Source organism: Ciconia boyciana, chromosome 2, assembly GCF_034638445.1.
Source record: "Ciconia boyciana chromosome 2, ASM3463844v1, whole genome shotgun sequence".
In the NCBI taxonomy this organism is placed as follows: domain Eukaryota; kingdom Metazoa; phylum Chordata; class Aves; order Ciconiiformes; family Ciconiidae; genus Ciconia; species Ciconia boyciana.
Genome location: NC_132935.1, coordinates 5,277,849 through 5,294,377, shown reverse-complemented (window position 1 = coordinate 5,294,377; position 16,529 = coordinate 5,277,849). Strand labels below are relative to the sequence as shown.

At 38.9% G+C, this 16,529-nt stretch overlaps 1 protein-coding gene across 4 annotated transcripts in view; it reads right to left on the bottom strand.

The window, feature by feature from the left end:
• The window catches only part of TRAPPC9 (trafficking protein particle complex subunit 9), a 544,235-nt gene that overhangs the window by 166,340 nt on the left and 361,366 nt on the right, over positions 1–16,529 (bottom strand). The window contains exon 22 of one of the 4 annotated variants that reach the window (XM_072851837.1): positions 7,565–8,009. The exons of 2 other annotated variants lie outside the window; for them this stretch is intronic. In XM_072851837.1, coding sequence (XP_072707938.1) covers positions 7,864–8,009 — 146 coding nt within the window. In that variant the 3' untranslated portion in view covers positions 7,565–7,863. Of the gene's footprint in view, positions 1–7,564; positions 8,010–15,452; positions 15,688–16,529 lie in introns of those variants that run through there. One more of the 4 variants, XM_072851838.1, reaches the window with a different exon arrangement.

Sequence of the window (16,529 nt, the reverse complement as noted above, 5' to 3'; positions counted from 1 at the left end):
GAAAAATCTATCATATATGATAGCAAAATGCCTCATTTTGCTTCAAGAGGCAGAAATTTAAAATGGACAAAATCCTTATACAAGTATTTAGAACATGAGTGCCACAAAAGAGGAAGGGGAAAGAGAGAAACAGATGAGAAACTGTTGTTTGGGGCAATCAGCTGGGCACGGTATCTTTTTCAAGGACATGTCTTTGGGTGAAAGTCAATCAGTATTAGCCACGCTAGATCTCACTCACCTAGTAGTCACCAGATGCCTTTTCTTTGCTGAACTTTGGATCTCTCAAATGTAGCTTCAACCACAGTAATGAGAGCTGCCAACCCCAGAACAGTTTATTTCTACTTCGTGCCCATTCCTGCAATTTTTTTCTTCTTAAGGTGAACCCATTGTATCAGCTACACTAAAGCAACCAACCAGCCAACCAGAATATCTTCCCTGAAGCACTGTAGTAACTGATTTCTGTTATTGCAAGTTAAACCAGGCTGGGAAAGCAAGACTCTGTTTGAGAATGAAAGACAGCCATTTTTTAAATTTCTTTCCTTATTTTCATCATGTCTTTGTCCTCCCCAGCTAGGAGCATGTGAGTGCTTGTCCTCAGCTCAATGCCCTTGCAATTCAAGTATGCCATGTTATTTTCCCAGGCATACTATGCTTTCTCCTTAGGCACTAAGGGATGAAGGATTCTGGTTTGCCCAAGAAAAAAATCTTTTCTTTCCCATCCCTTTCCATCACTGTTCAGTAGCTGGCCAAAACAGTATTTCCAAATAACTTTGCACATGCTGATAATCTGTCATATCCCAGTGTGCCTGAGCTGTACACAACTGTGCGAGGAATGACCCTGCACCTCCAGATTGCATTTAATGTTCTGCTACACCAGTCAATAAGCAAATCACTCGCAATCACATACTAAAATTGTATTGGAAAAACACACGAATTTGATTCAACAGCAGTTGAAACAGCTGAACAGGGGGCAAGGTACCAGTTGTGTGCAGCCCATGAGAAAAAGCATGAAGCATCTTCTCAAAAGTGTAAGTTTAGATTCCACAGGCAGATGGCTTTATGTTTGGGGTTTTTTCTTATCGATTTTTTTTTAATTCAAAATAGGAATTGGTGATTAGCCATCAATAATGCAGGATACCTTTGAAATAAGTTATTCTTTTCATCACACTATAAAAAGTGACACAAACAATTCTTTATATTTTTATGCTAAACTGAGTTATGGAAAAATTCTACTAACCTAAAGCATATTGCACTGTGTCTAACTAAATCACTGATTCCAGCAAAGAAGCCCTTCAATGACAGCTCAAAGTCATATGGCCAATCAGGCAAGAAAAATAAAATACCTCTAAAAATCAGAGCCTGGATTTATGGTCCTTTAATTAATAGCTGACCAAGTTCTTAAACAGGTATTAAGAAAATACTCTGATTTGCTGTTAAAACTAGCTCTAGTTTGTAATGATCTCTTGTTGATTATATTAATGTCCTTACAGTATTAGACATATGGGTTGGAACATCTTTTTACCACATATGACAGTGCAGGTCAGACCCCAAAGAAACATGTTGTGAAGATCACATCAGCAGCAAAAATAACTGGGTCTATAACACACCTTGAGACCTGCCAAAAATCTATTATTTTTATGAAGAAACACAATCTTTTTAAGCATGACTTTTGATGTCGTACAGCACTGCCCCATATGTCCAACCAAATGCCATTTTTAAACCCTGAGGATATATTTAGCTCAACATACATCATCCTACTGTCGTCATTTCATTGAACAAAGCAAAACAGAGGATCATGCTAAATGATGCATCCTCAGCTTGTGTCAAGAGCACAGCAGTGAAAGGACTGCAATACCAATGAAGTTTAAAATCTGGTCAAATAAGCTAAAGAAATAAGCAGGAGATGGCACGATAGATATCAATGGATTTGAATTATGAAGTCAAGAATAAAGAATGGAAACATAAAATATGCTGACATACGAACTACATCTGTTCCTGACTAATCTCTGCTCCCCTGCCATTCACATAAGGCACCATCTGATCTTTCAAGTTTCTGCATGCATGATGAGCTCTTGGCTACAGCCTGGGCTGGTGCAGCCAAATCTTTGCAATTCCACCTGGGCAGGACAGAATGCAAGTTATCACTTCCGACTGGCACAATTTCCTATGCCCAGAGTGACCCTGCATGACAACTATATGCCTCATTACACCAGCCAAGAAATTAATGTTCATCACCAGCCCAGTACAGCTTATTGCCATCTCACTAGAAGCCTGAACTCAGTTACCGAAATTCAAAACAACTGACGACGTTTTTTTGGAGGGTTTTTTTTTTAAGGGCAACATTTAGCAAAGGATAAAATTTAACTGTTTTGGCCAACAACTGCAGATACCTTTTGTTATTCTGTACTTGATGTCCATCACAACAAACCATTTGTTCATCTCACCTTCCTGCTAATAAACTATCTTTCTGATGCTGTGTTCTTTGAAGCACGGTCAATCATCCTGTACTGGTTTGTAAAGGATGAAGCCCCCTTTCCCCAATGAACTTGGGTGCGCAATTCTTTTCCTAGCACAAAGGAGCATCAGGAAGCAAAGCCAACTAATTCAGCCTGCACTGAAGGATAGCACCAAGTAAGACAGTTCGTGGCATGTACCCACATATCAGTAAAACTATGCTGTTGTGGGTTTTTACCCAATTTTTAAAGTAGGCCATAGAATATGGGGTTTACTCAATTTTTAAGTAGGGTATAGAAGGTACGTACAGACACGCTTCAGAGAGATACTTCACAAGCTGATACTACTGATCAAGCTTAAGGGAATAATTTTGTCCAGCACCTATCCACAACAATAACTGGTCTTTATGTTGAACAATATAAGCAAAAATATCATCTAGTAAAACAACAACAGCACACTGAACTGGTTTTTAAAACGAGAGTTTGAGTAGAAAGTACAGTATAGCCACAGGCTTGCTCACCCTGCTTGTGGGCAGGGTGAAATAGTCCTTGATGCGCTTCAGGTATCCACACCAGACGGCCAGTATTTCCCACACCGGTTTGTTCAGAGCTTGCTTTGAGACACAAAATAATTTGCCAAAGCAATGCGAAAAAACACCAGAGCAAACAGCAGAACTGCCGAAGCCTGGTTCCCCAGGGACACGTGTGCTCTGCTTCTGCACTCCTCTCCGTCATAAGGTCACCTTCACTAAGCAAAAGCAATTAAGCGCTGGGGTTAATTTGGACCTATAAGTTAGCTGCTGCCAAACATGACACAAAACAGGCATATTCTCCAGCCTCTTCCCAAGGTCACTAACATTTGGGGTCTCTTTCTTCAGTTTTTTGTAAAACTGGGAGATATTTAAAATACATTTGAGTACTCCTCCACTCTTTTAAATTTGGTTTAGGTTGCCCAATAGGTTAAAAAAGTAGTAGGGGGTGACAGAGATAAGCGCAAGCAGAGAAAGCCTCATTCCACAGGAAATCAGTCTAAAACTACAAATAAATGCAGTGAATAGCAACTGAATTCATAGTACAGATGTGCAAAAATTGGATTTTGCTCTCAGCTGAGATAACTGCCTGAAGACTTGACATTAAATGAAATCCCTTCTCCCATAAATCATCTTAGTCAGAAAATACATGTTCCTTTCAAAATATATTTGGAGAAGAAGTGGTTAATTTTGTTTTATTCCTTGAATGTCCCAATTAAGACATTTCTACTAAATAAGCAATGTATTTTCTGTATTGATTTGGGGGATTATCATTACCATTAGCTTGATACACAGTTCATCCAGCTCTTCAAATCTAACATTATCAAGGTTACATTAAAAAAATATCCATATGTAGACTTTTTTGAATTTTTACTGTATTAATTAAGGGAAAAGGGTTCTCTCATTTCTCTCCATGACAGACATTTTATTTCCCTTGTGCGTTTTCAGAATACATATGCTATGGCCTTTGTTTTCTTCTAAAGCTAATTAAAGCTTTAGTTTCATTTACAAAAAAAAAAAAAAAAAGAGGCTATTTTCATAGAATTATCTATTTAAAACCTACTACATCCAAATTAAGCATTTTCCAACACAGCAAGGGGCACACCGTGCATGCAAGCTCATTTTTGGAGACCGTCTCTGCCCAAAGGACAAACCAAGCCACTCACCCGCCTCTCTGGGCAAATCTGTTCTCATCACCAAGAAGGTTCTGGTCCTTAACAGCTTTTCTAATATGAATTCACTAATTACTTCTTTTATTCCCAAAACCTTTGCTTACATTTTGCTATTATTACTAGACCAGGTAGCGAAGGTTACTCTATACAGGTTGTGCTGTGTCAATCTGGGAGATCACTTCAGCTTTTATTTAGGGTTTTATTTAGGATTTTAAGCACATCATGATGCTTCAGATAATTCAAGGAATTTAGTAATTTCATGGGACAATAACATTTCTGCAGTGAAATATCCCCCTGTCGACATTCCAGGCTGGTGGTTTGTCTTTGCAAATGTTAGGCCTGCATTTGATTTTTATGAAGATTTGGTAATGTGTCCAACTCTACCATAGTTTGCTCAAAGTTCATTAATTTGGAAACTTTTGACATGCATTGGAAATCATTGCTAAGGGCCAGGTTACCCACTTCCGTTCCACTGTGCTCCCTGCTGCTGTACTTGAACAAAAACTCAATTTCTTCTTAGCGGCGCTTGTTTTGCAGTGTCTGCTGGGCAGCAGAGCTGCTGCAGTCTCCAGAGCTCCCACACCTGCTTATTTGCTGCCTATTTGAAACACTACTGATACACCCAAGGGGACTTTGAACTCTGCTCTTCTTGTAAGCAAGAGAAGTAAAACCCAAAGTACCAAAACAACTTCATACGAATACAGAAAAAAGCCAAAGCATGGAGATGGATATAGCCCAGGCTCTCACCCACGGAGGGAGAAGACTGAGCATTGCTACAAGCACCCGTGTTTCAGCAGACCTGAGGTTCAGATGAAAGTCTCCATCTCAATTCACTACCTCACATCATCTTGGCAATCTCCTCACAACATAGCAAGGGAAGAAGAAGAAATGAAGACTTCAGGGGTGAAACGTTTGAATTTCAATTGGAAGAAGAACCATAGAGCAAACAGGGGATGGCATCAGGGCGAAGAGTAGAAAATCTCTAATAGAAGGCAAGTGGGAATGAGAGGATAGTCTATTTAGAGATAGGCAATACTGTGTACCAGGTGTACCGCCAGAAAAACAACCAGTGATAGCAGCACTTGTCATATATACTAATTATTTCTGCTACCGAACAGCACAAATCACATTTGACTGAAAACTAAACTACAAATCTAGGCACAGGAATCATCTTCTGGTCTTGACTGCCAGTTCCTTCCGATAACAAGGACTGAAAATTTCAGGACATGAGAATAATTTCCAGGGAGTCAGACTGATGCCCATGGCTTCACATACAGAGTATATTCATAGCAGGAAGGGTTGAAGGGCAGAGCTTGCTTGACAGCCTAAGGCATACAATTTTTTTCCTGTAGCGAAATGCCTAGATTTGCTACCCAGAAAAACATTTTTATATAAAGCGTGGCTTGACTTACTCTGAATCCAAATATGTTGTTACACTATAAAACTGAATACTAAGAATACAACAGTCCTGTAAGGTAAGAGTGCAAGTACTGCATGTACTATTTACCTTGTGTATATGCATTGTCTATGTGTGTCACATAGCATCAAGATGACATATAGTTTTCCACCTCATTCTGGGAAGTATTAAATATTTAAAGCATGGTCGACCCTTCTGTCCCAACTCCAGCAAAGTGAGATTTCCCATGAGATGGACTTTCTCCTCCTCTTTCATGATCCCTTCACTGAAGAAGCCTCCAAGTCATTAATGATATCCTTTCTAAAGCACTGACTCCTGTTTGGAGAAACGCTGGGATGCATGTAGCATTTTACAAACAGATGACAACACTGCTTTGAGAGTAATGTGCTGAGATGTGTTTAGACAATAAATACTCCCCTCATCTAATCACAGTAATTCAGAGCTATGCATGCCACTGTAGCATGAAAGGTATCAAACCATTAATACCTATTTTTAACTATGACAACACGTTTAGGTTTTTTGTTTTCTGTATTGCATAACCACCTTGATTCCATTAAAAGTTATCATAGAGGTAGATTTTCTGAGGTTAGCTTCTCCACAGTGCACATAAATCACTCAGATGGGCAGCCAGGCTTGGCAAGAACATAACACTGTACCTACACGTACCATTCTTCTTGCTTCATTCTACATATACCTACTAATTCTATCTAAAATCAGACTTTGCTAACTTCCAGGTCTTGTTCCATGCCTGTCTTGCAGATCCAAAGAGGCACAACAAGCACTTCAGAAGTACCTTTTTTTTTTTTAACTTTTTTTTTTACTTTTTTCCAATGCAAAATATTCAATTTGTCCCCTTGGCCACATAGGTGTAAATGCCATCAGATAAGTACTCTTCTTCACCATCTTCTCAGGCTATTGTCAAAGCAATTAATGCCAGAATTCTTACATTTTATAAGGACTTTTACCGGAACAGGTTCTGAAGCACTTTAAACACTACAAACTGACTGCATAAACTATAAAACAAATTCTGCCTTTCCCTTCATACTTACAAAGTTCTGCCTCTATAAGAAGAGCCAGGGCATAAGCCATGGTGACATGCTGAATTTCAAGGCTTCGATGCAATGTGTAGAGGACAGCTAAATGTCTATGCAGAAAAGACACCATCATTTTCTCTTGGGAGTTTCCTAGTGTCCACAGGGGAGTTAAAGCAAAGCCCGCTTACTTCTTGTAGTTGTTGGTATAAAATGGTGATTGTGGAACAGAGGAAGAGGTTCCTGGATGAATTTTGAAGAGAAAGTCCCACTCCTCTGGACATTTAAGGAGTTTTTAACTGACTTGTTTTGGGTTTCCTGTCTCTAATGTGCAAGAAAATCCCAAGCTTTTCAATAAAATTCAAAGCAAAAAAAAAAGGCTTTGGTGTTATGTTTAAGCATCCAGACAAATTGCCTGATATTCTGAAGTCTTGAGCATCCAGGAAGTCCCAAAATATTGTTTGGCACTGTATCAGTCAAAATTTCTACATGAACTCAGGAAAAGAACTGCACAGGGGTTGCAGTTTTTCTTGGGTTTTGTTTTTTTTTTTTTTTTAATCTTTGGGCAACTTCACTATACAAAATATTTTTACCAGTCATAGTTTAGCATTGTAATATTGGCAACATCGATTTACATAAATCTATTAATAAACCTAAAAAACCCAATGCCACCAGTAGAGTCCTTGTGATTAACACACTATTGTCATCTTTCTGAAATTTAAAGTTGGTTTGGGGCTGCCTTCCAAACTTGAAAATAATTCAGGCAAAAAACAAGTAACACAATAAGATCAATATTCAAACTTAAAAGAAAAAAAAAAACAAAAACAAAAACCAAAAACCAGCGATAAAATGTACATAACTGTCAAAAAAAATTAAACAGTCTGTAGAAATGGAGGCTCCAGAGAATGTTGCCATCTAAAAATTGCTTTATTTAAGATTAGGCGATACACAAAAACGATCAAAAACTTGCCGAGGAAAAAAAAAATAATGGATTTAACTATTCATGCAAACACTGCCTTTTCAAAAACAACAGCTTGTGTAGTATACATGAGCAATATGGCAATTTTACAGTTGGACTCGATGATCTTAAGTGTCTCTTCCAACCTAAATGATTCTATGATTCTATGATTGGAACTGTGCAGCTATGGTGCTTCTCCTTAGTTGCCAAAAATACAGGACCAGAACAGTCCTCCAGCATCACAGCTTATGGGAATGACGCCGAAGCTTAGCAAAGACAGGGATACAACTCTTACACTAGCTCTATGTTATTTTCCTATTAGCAAAGATAATAAACCCAGACAGAGAGAAGAAAGAAGCTGTTTCATACGGGCAGAAGTTCTGGAAGGATATCACACCTCTTCTGGTCCTTACTTGGCATCCTGGGTCACTAGGCAGGTCTCTCTTACCTTGCAAAAGTAAAAACAAATGAACAAAATGCTAAAGAAGTCTTGAAATGAAAAAAATGTCCCTTTATGGTTTCCACAGACTTAAAGAGAAGCTACATCTGTCCGTTTGACCACATAGAGCAGGTACATCATTTATACAAGTTAAAGTATCATGGCCATATTTCGAGGTTGTTTTAAGTTAAAAGTTAAAACTCTCCCTTTCTAGTCAGTAGAGAGCTAGGATATGGTTCCCACTAAAGCAGATGCTTCAATGAGCAGCACCCTCAACCCCAATAAACAGATGCCCAATGGCCACAGTGAGAGTTTGCACAACCTCAGGTGTAGATACCTATACTGAAGATATCTCTAGGTTGGGAATATGAATTTTCTTGCAGATTCAAGTCATTTGTCAGTCTCACATAAAAAAAACCCACCTTATGTTCTCCCTCTTCCACATGCCCTTTCTGATTGCTTTCCCTCCCAGTAAGAGTTTTCCACCCTGAAACCCTGCAGAAGCTCCCTCAGTTCCCTTCCAGTCTCCCTAAGCAGCAGCTGAGGAAGGGGGAACATGCTGAAACTGGTTCTGAGTAACAATCTTCCTGACCAGCCAAGTAAATTGGCTAAACAGAACAGGTAATACCTTCTATTTTTTCCTTTTTTTTTTTTTTTTTCCAAGAAAGTGGGCTAGAAACCAAGACAACACACTAAAGATTTTCTCCAAAGCCTACAGTAGTTCTGCACTGGTGTTAGCAGCAGAGCTCCACATTTAATCTTCCACCAGGTCTGAAACTAGAATACAATTTGTAGGGTGACAAAATTTTTTTATAAGACCAGCTAATATCTTTCTACAACACAAACATCCTTCCTTCGTTCCTCTTCTGTGGTCCTCGCAAAGCAATGGACAACTGCAAGCTGGCCATACACTAGACACAATTGGTGTTGATGAACTTAAGTATAATGTTCAGTTAGACTAGCTGAAAGAAGAGGATAGCTAGCCCCAGCAAAGCATAGGGGTGTAGCAACAGGGCTAGTGGTGAGAAGTCGTCAGCCCCTGCAAAGGAGGAAGCGGCAAGTGGCTTAGGAAGCTCTCTACTGAGGACTGGAATGGCCCATAAAAGCAGTATCTCAGAGAAAACTTTATTTCCATCAGCTGACAGGAATTTTAGCACTCAGGTTCATCTTCTGGCAGTATTTTGTGGAACCCTCTTGGAAATCAGGGGTGAGGAAATGGTTTGTGACAATTATTCTCCCACTAATGAATGAGTGCTCCTGCCCGCCCAATGGTTTGTGATGAAGTTCTGCTGTGCGACTCTCATCTTTCCTCTTCTCCCAACTTCCACAAGGCATTATGCTCACTGGTAGAAATGTATAGTAAGGGATACATATTTAAAAGGCTCATTTCATGATTCTGCAGATAGCCCTGATGATCGCTGTTAAGAAGTATCAGCAAGCTGAATTCTGTTCTTAATTTTTGTCACTGACGTGAACTTTCCATTTGGTAATGCATCTGCCAGCACCGGGGAGGTGTTTGAAAGGCAGGAGAGAGGGTAGTTTCCCCTCTTCCAGCATATGCTGCAATTATTTAGTGATTTCAATATATATTCCAATGTAGGGCTGTGTGCAATCACCGGCTATGGTGAATGGGACCTTCCGTTTTGTAGTGTGCCCTATTTCTATGTGTGTTGCGGCGGCTCATTAAAAATGTGTGTGTTGCGGCAGCTCATTTAAAAATTAAAAAAGCTGAGTTCCCTGGAGGAACATTGTCAGTAGGTGGAAGTCATGTTCAGGTATGCAGGCTTTGCAAAGCATGTATTTTATGTCATCCACAGCATCTGTGGAACTGCTAGCTGTATAACATACCTATAGACACTTCTTTCTTACATTTAAGTATTCTATATTGAGGAGGAATTAGGCATAGCAGGAGTGAAAGGGTTAACAAGATTGAAGTACTGAGAGTTTGGGTTATGCCTGAGGGAAGGAGGCTGTGTGTCAGGAGTAGGAGTGGATAGCACTGGAGAGAGATAAGGCGAGCGCGTGATTTTTTGTTGTGAAGAAAGGAACTGCAAAGTTGCAAAAAGATAGCCAATTGTATTAGCTGAAGGAACGCATGAAGGACGCGTGAACAAGCCATATAAACCAATAAGAGTTCTCTCAGTAGCGCAGGTACAAACAATTAGAAAGTATATAAGCCATGTAATAGTTCAATAAAGGGTCTTCGATTTATCCCTCCATCGGAGTCCGTGCATCAATCCGCTACACTATATGGTCTTAATAGGCTAACTACTAGTAAACAGCATAGCAGTTATATACTAGAAAAAATAGGTTAACTTTTAAAAATCTTTAGGCCCGATCTGCTTTAGATGCTTTGGCTTCACTTTGTTTCTAAATGGGCAAAAATAAAACTTTTTTCCCTGGAAATACTGGTAGAAACTTTATTCTGTTTCCTTTTGTACTAAATACTGTAGATAAATAGCCTGAGAACAAATAAAAAAAGAAAAGAAATAATTCATCCTGTGATCCTGACTTCTGCTGACACCGTACTTCTTCTAAGAATATGCATTTCCTACTCATAGTTCTGTTAATTCCTGCAGCACTCTCATGTTCATTAACTTCCTTTTAACACTACTGTAGATTATTTCCATGCAGTCAGAAAAAAAAAAAAAAGTGCAAATGGAGCAGAAAACAGAGCAGGGACTACAGAAGTTTGTTAGTTTAACAACGAGGCTCCAGGAGCAATAACATTTTCAAACAAATGCAACACAAAATCCTCCTACACTGCAGTGTAACAATCAATTTGTTTGCCTAGAAAACTTCTAAAGCTCTTGTAAGGGAAGAAAAAAGACAGACAGACAACTCAACAATATTGGGAGATGGAAATTCTTAGCAAAAACTCCCTACAGCAAATTGCAGGCAAAAAAAGAAAGCTTCCAATGAAAGGACCATGTATTCGATTAAAAACAATAATTAGCATTCCCGTCCTTACTTCAGCAACATTGACCCCTTTTGCATGAGTTTTCATGCAGGAAATTATAAAAAAAAGTACCAAAGTTGGGGGGTTTTGCAAGAACTGTACTCAAAGAGAAGACTTTCTGGTAAAAACTGGAAAGCCATAGGAATTTGGAATGCTCCAATGGTACCTTACTTCAGAAGCAATCAACTTAATCTCATCCCCAATGCCTTAACTGCACAGTAAAACCATGAATAAGACAACGCTTCTACGGATATGACTACAAACTCAGCCATTTTCACAGCAAGAATAAATGAGAAGATACACACATTTGAGTGACAGAGGGAGAGAGGAATTTATAGACACACAGAAATATATTATAAATAAAGGCATGAAGAGTGAACACATCACCTCTGATACTAGAACCTATGCCCTTGTTTCCCTAAAATAAGGTTCACTGCAAAGATGTATTTCATTATAAATGTTACAAGTTTAAAATAAATAGCTTCCCCAAAAAAGAAATCTTTATTAAAGACAGATGCTCTGCAGACACATCAGTGCCTGTTCATTTTTCTCCCTTCTAATTAAAAGACCATTCTAACTTCTGGTTGAATTTTTTCCTGTCCAAGTGCAGTATATTCCAGAGGGTTGCAATGACATGACTTTGCACATGCATCCGAACAGGATATCACATCTGCATAAAGGTAACTTTGCCTCAGATTCCAATTTACTCTATAATGTATTGCATGGCAGAGATTCATTCAGCTGATTTCCATAATGACAACAGTAGCTGAAAAAAAGTACTTGTCTACTAAATTGAAATGTGACATCTATATCAAGGTAAACATCCGAGTCCTCTGAATACTTTATTGGCAGCCACACTATTTTAGCTTCAGATTAAATTTTCCCCAATAGCAGCTTTTATTTCATTTAAAATCCATCAGCTCTTCTAGCTTCTAATTCCCAGAGCTGCCCCTTCTGAGTTTTTAATCTTATCTTCCTAGTGTGAAAGTGCTGTAGACCAGCACTTTTAAACACAATAATGCAACAGTTTTTGAAAGCTATATAAATCGTGTGAAAGACTATCCTATTAATTCCCTTTCTCATTACCAATTTTTCTCTTTTATTTACAGGGCTTGGGGACTTTAAAATTCAGTTACTCCGAGGGAAGGAAGAACTTCAATTTCACTGGGACCTCCCCTCTGGCTCTTGACATTTTCAGAAACCTGTTGGACAATAACATTCGGGTCAGCCCAGACATGGAAATTATGCTAAGCCTAAAACAGATCAATTCTAGTTTGTAGCTCTCGGATAATGACTTTGTGCTCAAGGCGCTTTACAGATACACTAGCAAAAAAAAAAAATCTATCTTCAGAGTATCAGACTAGTAGTGCTAAGAAAACCCTGGCTGGAAAACAGGATGGGAAACTGATTAAAGAGCACCAGAGGGTAAAGAAGCAACTGGTTGTTTTATTCTTCTTACAAAGACCAATATCTTTTTACCAGGTAGGAAAGAAATTATCCTGTGAGCTGAAAATAGACAACTTTCCTGTTTTAGATGCAAACATCTACAAGTAACAAACATGGAGGAACTGAAAGCAAATATGTATTAGAATACCATTGCTGAATTCAGATAATTAACTGAGTGCAAGCCTAATGTTTTATGGGACTTTTGTTTTTTAAAAATGAATTCTCGGAGGAGGAAAAGGATTAAGATGGTGCCACATGCCATTAATGAGCCATTGCTGAAATATTTTATTTGTCTTCTGCTCTGAGTTAGGAAGACTAACCTAAGCTATCTGGAAGTTACGAATATTACAAATAAACTAAAAAACTTGTCTCTAAGGCAGCAAGTTCTTGATGATATTATAGCCTTTTGCACCAGTCTGATCTGGGCCGCAAAACTCCTCCAACCATCTGGATCAGTATTTCCCTAGACCAGTCTCCTTTTCCCTCTAGTGGTGCAGCGGCAGCTGGAAATCCTCTAAGAAAAGGAGGTTTGCATCTCTCCAAGCCCCCTTAAAAGAGATGTCACACATAAAAACCCTGTGCTTGCCTATTCAAAATAAAAAACTGTTTTTGCTAAAAAGTATGATCTTACAAACACTAACATCTGCAAGGGTGGTCAACTTACAACACCAAACGACCTCCATCAGCACAAAGTATGATGCCCACCCAACCTCTCAGATTCCCATTTGAGATAGTGTCCCCATCTCACACATCTCCCTGATTTCAGACATCGATGGCATTCAGTGCCTTTGTGACTACCTAGACACTCCTGAAATTTCACAGGCTCAAAAGTTTCTTGCCTGCATCCCATCCAAAAATAAACCTTCAAAGATATGAGTACCCTTGGGCTGTGCTCAGTTCCTCCTTGTCACACGTTCTGGTTTGCTGAGAGAATTAATTGGCTTTGTGGAGCATGAAGAAACAGAAATGGCAATATGTACCTCAATTAGACTCTATTTTTAAAATCATTTTTAAACTTCATAAATTATGAGACTTTAAGGACTTTAACAAGTTTGCTTGATTCACTTCGATCAAACAAGGTTAGAGACTCATTATATCGTACATGCAGCAGTTTAACAATATTAAAATATACCATCAAGTCAATCTTTCAGTAAGCGACTTCGAAGCGCACAGTAAGCAGATCTAAAAAGCCCTGTAATTTGCAACTGTAAGAGGCTTTCTTAATTCCACTGGTGTTTAAATTCATGAGCCAAAACACATCATAAGTTGTCTTTTATTGCTGTCAAGAACAACGATATAGATTCTCTTATTTAGCCTTTTGTGACTTACTGGGATCCTCTGAGTGTCTGAGAAGAAGTGTTTGCTTCACTGAACAGTAGATTGAGACTCTCCCATTTTTATGTTAAAGACACAGCACATAAAGTAACAACCTTAAAGCCTGCAGTCAGAACCCACTGGCTCTTTATAACCAAATTTACATCAGTTCTTAATTATTAAATGGTTTTTAGCATGGCAACGATAAAAGGTGGATGCTCCAACTCAGAAAGAAAATGCTGCCTTCTGCCAGAAAACTGAGACTGCTCTGCCAGTGCCTAAAGGGAATATAAATGGATTAAGGAGGAAACACATGATGCGTCACTGATAAAATAATCTGGCTTCACAAAAGGACCGGTACCTATGGCTCCACCAAAAGATCGATAAATGTGCTAATAGTAGCCTCTTTAGAAATCATAGCTTTCCCTCCAATACGTGGTAACAAACTCCATGACAGCATCTACTTCATGCCACCAGCTTCATTAAATAAAACAGACGATCCTCATCCACCCACAAAGCCAACTCCAGAAGTCTATGGAAAATATTGATTTTTCTTGACCATGTTCAGGTCAAAGATGCAATGCAATAAAATAGCTTAAGACAACTACTCCCTTTCCAGCTTGTAATTAGAGCCTTGAAACCATGTTTCTAGGTCCTGGTTTGGGATCTGTTGTCAATTCACTTTGACCTCAGGCAAGCAAATTTCAACACTCAGGAACTTGCTTCTTGCTGTAAAACAAGCACAGTTAACTTATCTCAGAGGGCTGGCTGTTTGGCTTTGAGACTTTTTGCTCTTTTAAGTTTTAATGACTGAATAAAATCCATTTCAGTTTGAGTTTGTTAGATAAAACATATCCACAAGTAAAATCACTATATGTGAAAGACTATGCATCTGAGGATCCACACTAGGAGTTGAGTCTCCCTGCATGTCAAGGGAGAGGACCAGGCTCTTCAGAGCATGATTTGCAGAAACCACCCTGCACCATCAGTGGGAGAGTTTCTCTTGCATTGCCTCCCCTGGGAGGACCCACATATTTTCCTGAAAATGGATAAAACTGTGTCTCTTTGCTGTTCAAAGCTAAGAAAGTTAAATCAAGAAAACAAGAAATAGTGATTTTGATTATTAGTTTTAGGTAACATGCAGAACTATTTCCCTGCTATCGCGAGGACCAAAATCAGCCAGAAAATTTTAGGTATATAAATGGTAGTGAGCTGTGAGCCCATAAAAGGTACTCCTGCTGTCCAAATCAAAAGAACAACGATGGTAGCCACTTCATCACACTGTGATCCACAAAATGTGTTTTGGCATAAAGGGATACAACAGATTAGAAATAGAGTTTATAATGAAATTTAATACTTTCAGATCTAACTTATATATTCAATATTTAATACTACATAGCAGAGATATCAAAGCTCATTGTGCCAGACCTTCCATATAGCTCAGAACAGTCTGTATGGAATAGACCCAGAACTTAATCATATTTTTTTTCTTGTTGGATTATGTGATCTTTCTCTGATTATTTTTTTACCATTAGCAGTGAGCACAGTACAAATACCACTCTCTTCTTCACTTCAGACTGCAGCTGATAGCTGAGGTAGGTGCACCACACAACAGCAACAAGGAGAACCCTTGGTTCACACTCTATGCACACAAAAAGAACAGAAAAAATTTCTTCAGGTTCTGAAAGATATTAACATGAAAAGTGTTCACTGTTTGAAGAGGAGTAGAAGAAGAAAAAACTTGCTCGCCTCTTCAACAGAGTCTTATTTGGTCTTCTATTGCTCTGCAACTTTAGACAGTGACTTATGGGGAATTCCTGTGTGATTCCAAAACTTGGGAGAGAATCCTTTTCACTACGATCATGCTCAGACCAGCCTCGACAACAGCATCAGGTGTTCCTGTCTCTCCAGACTGGATGAAACAGGTCTCTCAAACGTTGTAGTAAGTTCCAAATTCAAACTGGCAGCCTGCATTAGGATCAAGCAAACATTAGCAATCCACATTATAAATTCAGCCTGTTCCACCCTCTTTCCTCATGTTGTCCACTTTAATTTTTTGCACAAGAACCTGAGTTTTGTGGCATTTCTATTATAACTTCTTTCTAGCTTAGGGGCTGAATATTTAAGGCATAGCAGTCTGCCTTTATGAAGTGTCAAGCATCCTTAACTACCTTGCACATAACAGATTCACAAATTCACACAAACTCCTTGAAACATTTAGAGTTTGAGCCTCAGCTTTGAACCAAGGAGAGCTATCATCTTGTTTCCCATTTCTGAGAGTACAGCCCGTGACAGCAGCGTGCTGGCTGTGCTCGCCTAACTCTGTGATTTCAAGGTGATTTACTTTTTTGGGGCACTGTACATCTACCTGCTGAGAGTTAAACAAAACTTCCGTCTTTCATTACTGTTCTGGTAATCACATACCTCTGGAAGGAACCAAGGTTCATATGCACCAAAAATACCCAGCCCATCACATGAAAGTAAATGTTTTGTCCCTCTCTTCCTTATGGAGAATAGAGCAACAAAGGGACAGTTCTTGAGTCCTAAAGTTGGTGCCAAGTCTATATATTTTTTTCAGTTTGGGGCTAATATTTTCCCAGCAGTACCCTACAGAGCAGCTGTATCTCAGATATTGTGAGCATCGGCTATGCAGAGTCTCAAGACTATTCTGAAGACAGAAATGCTATTCAAGAGCGAAATATCAAAAATACAGGATTTTAAATCTTCAGATCTCATTTTTGCTAGGTAGGATACAAGATGCACATTCAGGTCGTTAAACTGTCTCTCTTCAGAATATATTTATAGGAGTT